This window comes from Drosophila pseudoobscura, chromosome 2, assembly GCF_009870125.1.
Source record: "Drosophila pseudoobscura strain MV-25-SWS-2005 chromosome 2, UCI_Dpse_MV25, whole genome shotgun sequence".
Taxonomy (NCBI): Eukaryota; Metazoa; Arthropoda; class Insecta; order Diptera; family Drosophilidae; genus Drosophila; species Drosophila pseudoobscura.
Window position 1 is genome coordinate 9,984,588 of NC_046679.1, and position 15,413 is coordinate 10,000,000.

A 15,413-nucleotide genomic window follows, 5' to 3' on the forward strand; every position below is an offset into this window, starting at 1 on the left:
TATCTGAAAGGTAGAAAATGATGAAAGATATTACACTTTCAACCTCTTAAATGTTTTCCCAAGGATCCACATGCTAAATAATTGCAATTGAAAGGTAGAAAAGGATAAAAGATATTCCAGATATATCCAATTTGGTTCCAGATTTAAGAATCTATCTAGTAAATATTTGTATCTGAAAGAAAGAAATATTATATGCCACAGCTTTAGATTTTGTAAAAAAATATGTTACAATCTTTTAAAGAACTTCAGAATTTGTAAGCTCTCCCTTAAAATCTGTTCATGAATCTATCTGTCTATCCTGTTTAATGGATCTTTCTTTAAAAGAAGTTCCATCCAAGAGAAAACTTATCGTCGCAGACAGTATCCATTATTCGACACTGCTATCTCTATAGGACGTATCTTTTTATCTATGGAACGTACCCTCGCGCGACTTATCAGCGAAACGGCGCGAAATGTAAATCGACATTATCAAAGCAGCCCGAAAAGTGCGGAAGAGCAGAGCAGAGTGGAGAAGAGAAGAGAAGAACTCTACGGTCCCCCATATGGGGGCGGCTCTTTTCCAGTTGTCAGTCTCTCTTAGGGAACTAGAACAAGCGGATGACGTTGTGGGGGCTCCAAAAGAGCAATTGAAAAGTGATTAATCGTAATACGAAAAACAAAACAAAACAGAACTGAAAGTGCAAACCAAAATATAAAATAAAAGAAAGAAAGAACTGAACGATCCGAGTGTAAATATGAGGGTGTTCATCCATCAAGCGCTGGTCAGACATTTGTGCTTTAAATTGACATTCAAATAAGATACATTTTCCGATGACTGATTACTGATTGTGTTTTGGCTTTCTTTCGGATCTTGCAGGAGAGTGAAATCGCCGAGGTGCTGTACAAACAAGATGTGGACTTGGGCTTCAGTCTCGATCAGGAGCAGATCATCAATGCCTCCTACGCGAGTGGCAATAGTGCGGCCTCTCAGGCCAAGGCCAAGGCGGAGGCCGAGTCGAAACCGGCGGATCCCTCGATGTCGGACTCTGCCTTCAAGGACAGCGACGACACCGATGAGATGAAAGCCACTGGCGCCGCCTCTGTGGACGATATTGAGAAGCTGAAAGCTTTGGAAGAGCTTCAGGAAGATAAGGTAAAACTAAAGCGTAGATTTACATTTGGAATTTCACAATATTTACATACCATATGGTTTGGAGAGCGATACGCTGCCGTTTGGATAGCAGTCGAGTTATCTAACAGATAAATGTTGGTGTTAAAGGGGGGGCTTCATTCATCGTCTGTTTTTTGTTTGATCTTAAATAATCGATGAATGTCTCCACCATATCCCCATGTACGCAGGACAAGGACGAAGAGAATCCCCTGGAAGAGATAACCAATGAATGGAACGGCATTCCCTTTACCATCGATAATGAAACTGGTAAGTTTTCACTCTCTACTGTAGACCCAAGATCTTGGGGTTTCACTTGTTACATCTTGGGCTGGGCCTCCACACAGAGCAGATATGTAGAGAGATCTCTCATATCTTATCTTCATGTAGGATACGAGTTTCACTTTCAAAAATAGCTGAAGATAAAACACCGACGAAGTAACGAGATCTTTTTTGAGACATGAAGTTGAAAGATTACACGTTTTTCAAAGCGATAAATCATTTTCTTCTTTTCTTGTTTTTTTGGGGAAGAAAAGGTAACATTTGTTTGTAAAGCTCTGGAAGCACACCTTATTTCCATATCTACTTTTAGAGTTAAGAATCGTATGTTCAAGATTGGTTATACATCGGCGAAGGGACTTTTATGCCAGATGGGTTCTCTAAGGAATCCTTATTGATATTCAGATTCGCTGCGGTTTCAGTAAGCTTTTCTCAAGCGATTTTCCTTCTTTGAATCACCAAATGATCCTTTTCCCATGCAGACCTTCAGAAAGGGACATTTTTGTAGAAGATATCAAGACATTCCGCTGCTTGAAGCCCCACATGGTGGCGTAGAATCTATAAAAGACATCGAGAAAACCGACCGATGGGCACTGCTGTATGACGCGCTGGGGTCTATTGATGCTTTGAAATGAATATCAATTGGATTCCATGCGATTCAAATCTACGTGTGATATAAATGCTCTCTTTCGATAAGTAAAATATATATTGCTGTGTTTCTATAAGCCCATAATCTCCAGAATCTCTTTGTATGCCTTACCCCCAAACCCATATATTCCACACACATTTATCAGCATATACCCAAGAGGTTGATCCTTGGATATCAGCCTCCCGTTCCCGAAGAAAAAGCCACATTTTCTGATAACAAATAAAAGAAGAAAAGCCCCTGGGAGGGAAAATGAGAGGAAAATGGCCTGCCAAAAAGATGGCGTCTGCCCTGCTCTAATATAAACGAAAATGGATTATCCTGGATTTAATGCGGTGGCGGGGGTGGGGGCAGGGGTTGTAGAGAGTGTTCCATGCCTCCATTTTGGTGGTGCGTTTATTTTCGAGACGTTTATAAATGAATGTAGGCATTTTGAGTTGACAGGCACGAAAATTAAAAGAAAAATGAGCTTTTTTTCGTTTCATTTTCCCGAAAACCCATCCACCGCTCAGTAGCGATGGCTGCCTGCCAGCCAGCCTGCCTGCTAATCTGCTTTGAACCGCGCCCCACTGCCACTGCCACTGTGCCACAACCATATTTCCACTCCGATTCCCATTCCCCCACCCGTTCCCCTTTCCACCGTTTCCATAGCCAAACGGTTGCCTTTCAAACAAACTTTGACACGCACACACGAAGTTTTATTATTAAACAGAACAGAGAACGCGACCCCCAGAGCCCAAGAGCCCCAGAGCCCAAGAAACTCGTCTGGAACTGGGAATACAAGACGGAGGAGGGGATTGAGTGGGGGTCTCCACCGCCCAGTGGCAGTAAGAGTTTACTCTGTAAGCAGCAGCCGCCACTGCCACTGCCACTGCCACTGCCACCGCGTGTCGCGTCGCATGCAACATTTTTCTTTTGAAAAATGAACGAAACATGATTCGCCACAAAAATTCCAAGAGCAAAATGTACACACACACACACACAATATATAATATATATATGTATTGGGAGAAAGAAGTGCTATGTACCATATGCCGGCTGTCCATGGAAGGGGAGGGCTCTGCCTCTGCCTCTGCCCGTGTATAAGGCTTCAACTTTGGCCTATAAGCCTGTTACCACTACGAGCACGAGCACGAGCTCGAGCACATAGGGCGCAGCAAAAGGCGAACCTTTCGCAAAATGCCAAAGGCAGTGGCGTCAACATTGAAGGGGGATTCAGCAATTCAGGGATTCAGAAAGAAAAACTAGAGGAGAGCTTCTGGAAGTATCGTGAGGGCTTTGGTGGATAGCCAAACCGTGGGTAGAGCCATATGATTGGACGTGGAGCTGCGATACTCAACCAAAGATCGAAAGAGGAAACCAAAACGGAGTAATATGCTCTACAGCAGGCCCTCAAAATGTTACCGGAATGGTCGCTATGTATTTGTTATAGTTGGATGGACTAAGCCACACTGGAAGAGATAAATGTACTAGATACTCTATAAAAACGAGGTTCTTTGAGACCCCATAAAGGGGATTAATACTCTCTTGAAAGTTTCAACTGGCTCAAAGGCCCCCCTTCTGGGTCAGCCCCTGGCTGTTCTGCCACCCTTGAGCCCATTTCGTTTCTGACTCCTGCTCCTTATCCTGCTGATGCCACTGCCACTGCCATGGAACAGGCTCATTGAGCAGCATATTGCCGCAGGAGGAAACCATTTTGTGTCCCAGAACCACCACTAATCAGCAGCATCCACAGCATCCACCATATTGGATATTGTATGTACGCTATGCTATGCCCAATTCATGGGCATTTATGCTGCTTATTATGATTGCTGCTTTTCTCGACTGCGTTTGGCCATTTATTAAAAATCCATTGATGCGCGGCGGGGTTCGTTCGGGGATTCGAGAGATGAATATCGGATTCGAGGCACGCATTCACACGCTTTTGTGTGCCCTGCCCCTGCCCGGCCCTGCCCTGCCCGCCCGTACCGATATATATTTCTATCTATGATTTTTTGGTGCGTATCCAAATTCCCCATGGAATCGAATCCAATCTCTGTATTCCGCAGCCTTTGACGGCATGTGCATTACTATACCATTGTGTTTGATTTCTGCCTCCTAAAAATGTTACTAAAATGAAAGTCATTTTTCGGTTCCCTGTATTCTGTATTTTGAAGGAATTTCTTAAATTTCACCTTTCGCACGTTTAGCGGAGAGTTTCATTAATTTTAATCATTTTTCTAGCATTTGTTCCTGCCTCGGAATGAAGTTGTTGGCATTTCGGAGACATTTCTCTTCGGGTATTGTCCTGCCAGCGGATTGCCATGTCATCGGACAAGGCATATGCTTCTCACACACACACACACACACACACAGATTCTTCTTAGGATCGTCTGTGGCACTCTTTTTGTGTTAATTAAGTTGCAAGTAGCAGTATCTCTCAGATATTGTACTCTCTCGCTTCGCTTTTGTCCGTTCCTCCAATCAACTTTTGTTTGTTTTTCCCCTCCAATACAGTTTTCTGATTCTGTTTCTGTTCTGTCTTCCATTCTATCTTTTATAAACCATGGGGATCTGTGTGAATCACAAATCTGATTACATTCTACCATCGATTCGATCGATGCTTTTGAAATTCGTTTTGGTTTGTTCTTTTCTTTTTCTTTGCTTTTTTCCGTTTGACAACTTTTTGGCTGGCATGACTTGGCCAGAAGAAGTTATGCTCTTATTCTCAATTATGTTATAGATATTTTTGGGTTTCTCTTTAATTCCATTATGCAATCAGTTAGGCTGCTGCCAAGCTACGCCAAGTTTATTGACCACAGAATCAACACAAAACACGTCGAACATTTGTGGGAGCTGAAAACATTCTTTTAGAGTTCTAAAAGGTTCAAAATATATTGTAAATCTCACGAAACTCCCATTATTCCCATGGAACTTAAAAATGGGTTACAGGATTCCTCAAACACTGTTTGGATCTATTTTAACTCATTTCCAAACAGAAAATAATATGCTTATCTTTTTAGATTTCTTGCTCTTTAATCTTTAAAAAGTTAAATGAGGTACTTTCCCCTGATAATAACCAAGATAAGCCTCGTTGATGAGTAAGGAACAGACGATATATATTTTTAGAATTTGAGGCATTCACATCCGTACTTGCAATTTATTGTAGCATTTTTGTGTTTTCTCCGGTGTGTTTCTGCAGGCAAAGAAGTAGGCATTGGAGTCTTTAATATACTTATAATATTAGATGGAAATAATACCATTAAAACTTTATGTTTGTACCATAAAAGATCTGTGTTAGATCTGTCTGTACATCTCCACTCTACACTCTTTTAAAAGTCACCTAAGAGAATCCATTCTTTAGTTTCCTTACAATATTCCCTTTCCGTTATTCAATAATCTTTTAAAAGGCTTACAACCCAATATTAATAGTATTAGGAACCTACAAAAGTTATCATTTAATTTCCTGTCCATCAATGGCTACCAGGGGTTTTTTTTCTTGATGAAAAAATGAAAATTGTGAGGAAAATTATTAAAGAACATCTGGTGCATGGCCTACAGGGCTCTCGGTCTGTGCCACCGGTGCACCTATTGAGGATCTGTCTGTCTGGTGGCCTTCCCTGCCCTCCCCCCACTCCACTCCCCTGCTGTTGTCTGGCCCAAAAACAGAATGCGGAGTGGCGGAGGAGCGGTTCAAATTCTACATGGTCAGCATTACGCTACAAATTTACAAAAAAAAAAGAACGAAAATTTACATGCAAACAGACGGAGGGGATAGAGCGGAAAGAGGGGGCAGTAGACACTGCAGTCCTGAGTCGCAGGTCTCGTTTGGTCTAGTCTGCTCCGGGCCTGGGCCTGGTCAACGATTTTTCTGCTGCATAATCGTATCACTTTCAAGTGTTTTCGTCTTGCGCAACCTTCCTTCGGTTCCCTTTGCACCCTCCCTCTCTCTGTCTGTCTCTTGATTCCTACTTCTATTGCCGTTTGGGCCAAAAACTAGCTGGCAATTGCATAATTTTTGTGTAAGTTTTGGCCATTTAATTAGCTTTAAGCCTTGTTTTGTTCCAAGGAATTCCAAAGAAGTGCTTGACCCAATGAGTGCCCCGTAGCTGCTGTTGCTGTTGGCTTTAAGGATTATGAAAGTTTCCTCATTTGTTTTCATTGTGGTGTCTTTTTTATTCAAATGAACCACTATTCAAACGCATGCGGAGTACTGAATACTCATTCATAAAGTTCATTCAGCTTCCATTCAGATTTGTGGCAACTCATTAACCACAAAAAAAATGGGAGGCAAAAGAGCAGAAGTCAAGTCGTAGATAATGTAAGGCGACTCCCCTATATACACACTCACACATATCGCTGAACAATACGAGTACGGGTACGAGTAAGAGCAGTGTTGTACACGCGAGAGTTGTATCTTCATTCGCCGCACTCTGATTTTATTTTATGTTTTAGCAACTTCATTGTTGACACTATCCACAGACGCAGATCTGTCCTGTCATAATTGTTGCTCACTGGTTTTGGGAATTGCTCTGCTTTTGCTTTACACTTGTGTAGGTTATGCTCCTCTGCCAGTGTTGGTTAGGGCTTTAAGAGGGAATAAAAGCGAAATGAAAGAAAAGTGAAAGCTTGTTCAGATCCATTCTTGTAGATTTTGTGTAAATCATCATCATAGCTTCTAGAACTCAGTTTTGTCATGGGTTTAAGTTTGAATAAAATAATAGTTGCTTTAGCAACTCAATATGAAGCAAAGAAAATCGTTAGATTCTGATCATTTTCACCAAGATAAAGAACAGTCTTTGTTTCTTTGAGTCAAAGGTCATTGGGTACTTTCCCACCAGTGTTAGTAGACGCTTAAGAATTAAAGAGCAGTGGCTGTTACTATTTTCGAATTTAAAGATATGACCCAATGGAAATACAATATGATGATTGATAGCTCGTTGCTTTTATGTTTGAGTTGGTGTTCTTTTAAAGTTAGGTGCCTCTCCCACTTCCGAACCAGTGTTGGTAAGCGGTTTGGGGATCAAAGAAATAATCTTGCTGTTATATCAATGAAATTAAGAGTAAATGGGTCTGCACTCATATGTTCGTTAATGAAACACTTGATTGATTTTCATTTGTGATTATTTTGAGGTTAGGTTCTTATATTAGCTCTAACCATTGTAGGTAGACGTTTAGTGATGAAGGAATAATGTTTTTAATATGGAAGTAAAGCCAATAATCAAAGAAATTTGATTGCCAATTGCTATTCCCTTGATTCATTTGTAATTTTTTATTTTGAGGTTAGATTCCGTTACTTCTAACAACCAGTGTTGGTTACTATTTGAAGAATGGAGCAAAATAAGTGAAATTTGAATTCAAATTAAAGTAAAAATGTTCCGCTATGCAGCTGCTTCTCCTCCACTTTGTCCGTGACATTCTCTTCCCCCCCAATCAATCGCTTCAATCAGCCACCGCTTCTGCTTCTTCTTCTATTCATTATTATTTCTCTTCTTTCTTTTTTTATTTTACGCCCCGGCAACAATTTAAACTAATTAAGTTGTAATAAAGCACTCAAGAAAATGCTTGAAGACGCAGAGAAGGAAAAAAAATATATGATTAACCAGCCAAATGTTGTGCTTGTTCAATATCCGAGTACGAGTATATTTTTCTGTTGCTCTTGCGCTCTGTTTCCTACTGTTTTTTTTCCCTTCATCTACAACCAAAAATTATACAAGCATCCAATCGAAATTTCGGCTACCCTCTGCCCTTCGTCGATGATGCTGCTAATTTTTTCAGAGCGAACCCCACTGAAACGATGAGATGTATCCCATAACCCCCCGCCTGCTCCACTCTCCCTCTCTCTCTCTCTGGTTTTTTGAAGTTCACCAAATTCGTTTTTTGGCTCTATTTTGGTCATAGCCTGGTCTATTAGTTCAGTGGCCCATTAATGTGCATATTGCCTGCTCTTTTCCACCTTTGTATATCCCCCTCTCTCTATGCCACATTTTTTGGTTGCTTTTTTTTTTTTGATTGCGGTAATTGTGTTAATTTTTTGGGTAAATAAGTTTGTATTTTGATTGGGAAGAAAAGTCCAGAGAGAGGGGCGGCTGGGTGTGTATTGGGGTCACTGTTTGCTGGAAAATTGTATCTGAATTGGCCTCGTCGTGATCGTATTTGTGTCAAATAGATAATGGCTGACATGAGCTATAGGAACTATAGGCAGGGCACTATCAACTGAGATATTTCCTTACGGGATCAAAGGACTGATAAAATGCTACCATGTGAATCCTCTGAGCTCTATAGAAGGAGATCACCACACTGCCACCTAAGGCCTAAATATACAGCAGATCTTACACATAAATCCTACGGGCCTATACAAAAAAAGTCTACAGGAAGTTTTGGGATACATTTTAGGAACTGGGGTTCATAAAATCTAATACAAATCATTCGAAATGTACAACTTATTCTTTGAAAGGTCGGAGAAACAGAATAGTGGTGGGCCCATCGTCTCCCAACTGCTTCCATTGCTATGAGATTTATTCTCGCCGCGGTCCCGAGTATGCAAAAACAAAATACAGGCACTGTGTCGAATCAAAGGTTGCTTTGGAAGTATACATTTTCATTCCTTGTTCCCTTTTTAAAACACTTAACAAACGAAATTCAAGTGTTAAGTAAAGTTTCGATGAAACATTATAGCCAAAGCTTCTTCCATCAAAGGTACAACTTTCGTTTGCTTTATAAATAAATCAACCAACGTACAAGCAACATCCCAAGCATCGGATTCTATTTTGTAAACGAAAAATCTCAACAAAATGTGTGATTCGGACTCCAGCGATAGCTGCATATCGTCCTTGTTATCCTCGAGAACAACGCAATCCTCCTCCTCTGCGCGGCTGAGTGAGTTCAAAGATGCACGAACAGATCTACTGGATGTATACCAGGCCATAAATCGGCACCTGGAGATAATGGTGGCCGCGCTCAAGGACAATCCCCTCCTTGAGGAAGGGATCATGGAGCAGCTGCAGGGCTACCAAAAGAAAGTGCAGGCCATCGATAGCATACTGATGCGAAAGCGCATGAAGGTGGCCTTCTTTGGGCGCACCTCGAGCGGGAAGAGCGCCGTGATCAATGCTATGCTTCATCAGCGGATCCTGCCCAGCGCCATGGGGCACACAACCAGCTGCTTCTGTGAGGTGCAGGCCACCGACGGGGAGGCAGTGGAGGAGCATGTCCGCATTGGGACGGAGGAGCAGCATCTGAACCTCGATTGCCTGCGGGACCTGGCCAGCGCCCAGTCGCCTCGCTCCCTGCCGCCACGCACTCTGCTGCACGTGAACATGACACGCAGTCGCTGTATTTTGCTGGATCACGATGTGGTGCTCATGGACACGCCCGGGGTGGATGTGACGGCCCAAATGGACGACTGCATCGACCGGTACTGCCTCGACGCGGATGTCTTTGTGCTGGTCCTCAATGCCGAGTCCACGATGTCCCGCGTGGAGCGGCAGTTCTTCAAGGATGTGGCCGAGAAGCTCTCGCGCCCCAATCTCTTCATCCTGAACAATCGCTGGGACATGGCCAGCAGCCAGGAGCCCGAGATGGAGCACTTAGTGCGGGAGCAGCACGAGGAGCGCTGTCTGCAGCTGCTGATTGAAGAGCTGGGGGTCTACGCGCCAAATGAGGTCACAGAGGCCAAGAGCCGGATCTACCACGTGTCGGCCCTGGAGACGCTGCAGTTCCGCATGGGAACGAAAAAGGAACTCAAGGACGCATCGCAGCAGCGCCTCGATGAGTTCCTGCGCTTCGAATCGGACTTTGCCGCATGTCTGGCCCAGGCCGCCGTCAAGACAAAGTTTGAGAAGCATCTCGTGAGTGCCAAGGAGCTGGTGGGGCAACTCTCGGAGCAGATATTGGTGCCCCTGCGGAACAGCCTCCGGCAGAAGGCCACGGCGGATAGCCAGCGGCGGAGCGACCTATCCAGCGCCCTCGAATCGCGCGCCATCTTGCATGAAGAGCGGAAGGTGGAGTTCTTTTCCAAGGTCCAGCGGATCTACAATGACACCTATATCCTGGGCCACCAGGTGATGTTAAAAATGATCTCCCAGCTGCCCGCAGAAGTGCACTCCTTTGCCCAGCCCTTCCACCCGCATCTGCCACAACAGCTGGACCACTACCAGCGCTCCCTGAGCGCCCACCTGGAGGAGATACTTACGGAGCAGGTGCTCGAGCGAATGGCCAGGCCGCTGCAATCAAGACTGGACGTCGTCGAGCGGCAAGTCATGGCCGAGACCACGCCCTGGGAGCCCCACTTCCGTTTCGACTGTGAAACGTTGATGGAGTCCTTCCAGCCGGATCTAAGCTTCCACTTTACGTGGGGCCTGTGCCATATCTGGCGGTGCTTCAGGCAAGTGTTGCCCATTCCCGTGGCGGCAGAGCCTCCCCCACGGTCGCAGCAGAACGGCAGGACGCATCACACATTCGCCCTGCCAACCATCCATCGAAGCCAGTGGGAGGCGTTGGCATCTGCGGCATGCTCTCAGGGAGCCGTTTCAGTCTTCCTTTTGGCTGGACTTGCGACTCGCTCTATCAACTGGCGCGTGATTCTCGGTGTCGGCACAGTCATGGGAGCCACCTACCTCAACGAGCTGCTTCGTTGGACTCCCGACGCCCAAGAGCGCAGCTACAAGACCCAGTACTCGGAGTATCTGCAGCGGAAACTCCGTGCCGGCGTCACGCACATGAACATGATTATTGGGCAGCAGATCTGGCAGCATCTGATGGTGGCTGCGCGACACTTGAACGCTCAGGCGGAGCAGAACATGGAGGACCTGAAATCACAGATCAAGGAATCGTGCGATTGCATAGAATGGAACAACGAATTGCATCTCAAGTTGGTGGATCTCCAGTCCAAGGTGGGTCTGCTAGAGGATCGGCTGAATGCATTCCAGGAGCTTCATATGAGGTCCTGCTCCCCTGCTCAAGGGGAAAAGGCTTAGGAAATTGTTTAGTTTTTGTTTTAGTTTCATGTTTCAAATTTCGAGAGAATGTTTTTATGTTGAATAAAGTTTGTGTTGGTTTTATGGAAAGGTATGATTTATAGCGAATTCAATATGATATATTGTGCTTTTTAGAGCCTTTTTTGATGGAAGAACTTGTTAATGTCCTTTTCATTCGAAGATTCGAATAGTTTTATAAGAACTTGTAGTGAAGACAGAAACCCACAGTGTTTTAATTAAGAACGGAGTTCTTTCTATATATTGACTTTGAAATAACTGAAAGAACTTTCTCCAACCAGAAAACTGAAAATCCTTAGATTAAAGGCACTAAAAAGATGATTTCTTAGGACCATAAAAGTCTTTTGATCTCAAAAATTTCTAAAAATTCCCTATATGCACCTCCAAAGACCTTGAAAACCTTTTGTAGTTCTTTGAAAAAACTTTAAAGCAATGCGATTTTCGATTTTCAAGCTTTCTTTGACCTTTTGTGGAAATCCATTTCGATGCAAATTTGCAAGCCCAATTTTTCTTTGTTTTTTGGACTGTTGACTGCTGAAATTACTTGATTAGATTGTTTTCTCTGCCTCTGTCGCTTGATGGATTGTACGAGACACACACTCGCACTCACACCACACCACACTGGAAATAAGAACAAGAGAGAACCAGTTTTGCTTCTCTTTTTTCTCCTTTTTTTTGTGGGTAAAAAGCCAGAGTTGGAGTTGGAGTCGGAGTCCGGAGCTGTACAAAAAAGCCTCCATGTTGAAGCACACACAAATACAATTTTAAGCCCCGCCCCGCACACACACACACAGAAACGCAGAGGAATATGCACAAAAAGAGAGCCGCATTGCGCATGAACAAAGGCCGCAGCAGCAGCACCAGGGAGGAAGCTCATATAGTTGTCCCGCTCGCACACACGCAGAGCCCGGCTTGAGCACGCCATTTCTCTTGCGGTGGTTGTGTGCGCGCTCTCTCTCTGCCTCTGCCGACGCTGGCCGCCATTGGCGCTGCCCGCTGTCTCTGCCTTTGGGCCCGGTTCGGGGTCTAGAATCGTATTTGAATTTTTATAAACTCTCAAGAAACGTTGGACGTTGGACGCCTGACGCGCGCGCAAACCGTAACCGAAAATCGAAAACCGTAGCCCGTAGCCACCTCCGGACGTCGTGTGGGCGTGGACGTAAGCAAGGACTTTGACTCCCGTCTTCAAATCGAATTCAGGGACGAACCTGTCAGCATTGGCCAGGTGACATTCCCTCGAATTAAAAGCCCGTGTGCGCTCAAGTCAAGTGAGGCCTAAAAGTTCTCTAAGCCAACAAAAAGCCGAACAAAATAGGAAGAAAAAACTGTGTCAAACATTAACAAATTACAATAAACTATTACGCTTCCGTGTGCGAAAAAAAAGTGAAAGTCTGCGGCAAAAATCAAGTTACCAAATCGTATATCGAAAAAAAAAAACCAGAGCTCTCGAGTGTTCGACCATTGTGCGATTCTAAAAACGCCAAAAACCTCTTTGGCTTCACAATCAAAAGGCATTGCAAAATAACTTAAACCCATTTTCCAACACAACGCAACACAACACACATCCAAAAACACAATCGAAATTGTGTAAAGAAAAATAAAAGTTGGACAACAAAAAGTTAACGTCTGTCTGTCTGCAGCGGAAACAGCAGACAGATCGGTGGAGGAGGACTGTGTGTGCCTGTGGACTCTGTCTTTGGTGTCTCCAGTGGTGTGCCATTGTTGATTCTGCAACATTTTGTCTGTCAAAACGTTACATAATTGTCAAAGTTTGTTTGTTGGCCAAGAAAAATATCAACAACAATCAGCGATTTGTTGCAACAATTTGTGTTCAATCTTTTCACAAAAGACAACAACAATCAACAGTGTGGTGGCGCTTGTGTTTCTTGGATTATACACATCGTATGCGAATATTTCGCAGTTATCATCATCATCGACATCAGCATTGCAGCAGCACTACATCTGAGCCAAAGGTTCGTAATGATCCCTCTGAACCTCATGGAGGAGTGGATACAAAAAGTATGGACTTTAGTCAAAAATATATGGGTTTACAGTTGAGAACCCACCAGAAATGGAGATCTTTACCTGTACTGTAAAGGATAACTATTTGTATAAGGATCGGTCGTGGATTGTACTGAACGAATGACATGTCTCGTTCAAAGATTTACTCGAAAAAGTGACACGTTTAATGCCATGTTTGGAGTAGAAACTAATCCTTAGAATACTCGACTCCTGCATTCAATCGATTCCAATCACATAGTAGTTGACTTGAGTGATTTCAATCTATAATAACCAGCATGCCTTTTGATTTTGGCAGAAGTCACACAAAAACTGAGAAAACCACCCCTATGAGCGATACTCAGTCATGCACACGGCTTGTATTTGTTGCTGCATTCTCGCTAGACACCTTTTTGAGCCCTTTGCGCGTACTGAAGAATACCTCTCGAAGCCATGGAAGCATGCCTACCGCTCACATAGATGATTCCAAAGAGTACTTAAAACATTTTATACATTCCATAGATGAAGGAAATATTATTTCAGATTCATGATTGAATCAATCAAACACTTGAATCGTAGCTTTGAATGGATTCTGATGATTTCCGTTTGACAATTGGCAACTAGCTAAGCAACTAGTTTGAGTGTTTATGAATTAGTTTTCATATCCCAACATGAACAAAACTAGTTGGAAAACTTTTAAGCCATTTGAAACTCCTTATAGGGGTTTCTTTGGATAAAGAAAGATCTGAAATATATTTATCTGCTGCCTCAAAGAGAATGTTGTCTCTGGTTCTTCTTATCTCTTCTTATCTCAAAGTTCTCTTTTAGAACTGCAAAAATTCAGCGATATGAGGAAACCGTACAAAAGTTCCTAAAGTAATAACTGTTTACATTTGAATAAAATGTTACAAGTTGCAACTCTCGAAAACTGTACCTTCAGCCGCCGCAAAGTATTTCCCCTCAAATCAAGGAATGTTCCAACGATTTCTCACTGTTTTTAAGGATTAACAATCTTCACTGAACAGCCACTACAATAATCCTGGCTTCAACTAAAGCACACACTTTCTTAAGTGGCTGCTTAACCTTGTTCGATTAGGTCTATAATCTATGCAAACACTAGCCCACTCCCACTCTCCCAATGTGTGTACATACCACCCCCTTGTATGGTATCGTATCGTAGAGTAAATATCAAGTAGCCGTCGGGTGTTTAGTGTTCAATCAACCCCATTAGCGGCTCCATTACGGGGAACTCCCTTCCTTCCTTCCTTCCCGCAAACATCCTGCAATGGTAAACCGGCTACTCCTTTTTCCATCGCTCCTAACAAATTGAGCAAACAATTGCTGGGGCCCCCATCAACGCCTCTTTTGACCAGGGCTCACACCTTGTGTCGCCTAATTGCTGGTGACAGACGGCGGACAGCGGACGGTGGACGGTGGACAGTGGACAGTTCCTGGCCGAGACAAAACAGAAACCACGAACCCAAATCGAATAATATTTTCGTTTGTGGTTAAAGCCACAATGCGAGCGAACCAAAACAGAAAAAAGAAACGAAATGAAATGAGAGACAAACAACCAAAAGACCAAAAACGATAAGCAAACAATTCCCAAACCAAAAAAAAGAAGAAAAAACCATTCGATTCCACGGACAACGGACAACCCACACGACGGACACCACACACAAAATTAACGGGCCACGAACTGTTACCAAAAAAATACGAGGCAGAACCCTCCTAAAATAACAGGCCAAGAGATCCCAAAAAAAAACATGGCCAGAACAGAACGTTGGCATAGACCCAAAATGGTTGTGGAATTGGAAATTAGAAGAGCGGGAGGGCAGGGAATAGGCTGTGTGCTGTGTGCTGGTGGTTTTGTAACCAATCGTAAGAATAACAAAATATTTTTGGTAGAACCAAGAACCAGATCTTCTCCCACTCCGGACTCCGGGGCCCATCTGGAATGTTTATTCTAATTTTTGTTTGACCCAACTCAAGTGCCAAGCCAAAGGTCGTGAGGCGTCGTCGTCGTCACAGCACTTGAGTCAGTCTCCCTCCCTCCCTCTCTATCTATCTTTATCTTTCTTTCTTTCGGCCAAGTTGCGCCCTCTTTTACCTTTACACTTTATCTAGATGTTTGCCCACGTCTGGCCATGGGTCTCCCGCTTCTTGGAATTCCCAGAATTCCCGATGTTAAGTAGTCATTTTCTGATAGCATTCAATCGAAGTAAACCCTCAATTTCCTTCGAATTTTCCCAATGCAAATATTTGACTTTTATCAATATTTATGTAGGAAAACTATTGTCCCAAAAGGGGAGGCTTTAATCAATGCTTAAGGCTATTATTTGAAGATCTCTCCCAGCCTGTCATAACC

General features: G+C 43.5%; 1 protein-coding gene across 5 annotated transcripts in view; it reads left to right on the forward strand.

Moving 5' to 3' along the window:
* cnc (NFE2 like bZIP transcription factor cap-n-collar) overlaps positions 1-15,413 on the forward strand; it is a 51,054-nt gene that overhangs the window by 20,657 nt on the left and 14,984 nt on the right. For 3 of the 5 annotated variants that reach the window (XM_015181613.2, XM_033377049.1, XM_015181614.2), the window contains 2 exons: positions 857-1,132; positions 1,339-1,417. In XM_015181613.2, coding sequence (XP_015037099.2) covers positions 857-1,132; positions 1,339-1,417 — 355 coding nt within the window. Of the gene's footprint in view, positions 1-739; positions 762-851; positions 1,133-1,338; positions 1,418-15,413 lie in introns of those variants that run through there. The other 2 variants (XM_003736394.3, XM_033377048.1) reach the window with 2 other exon arrangements.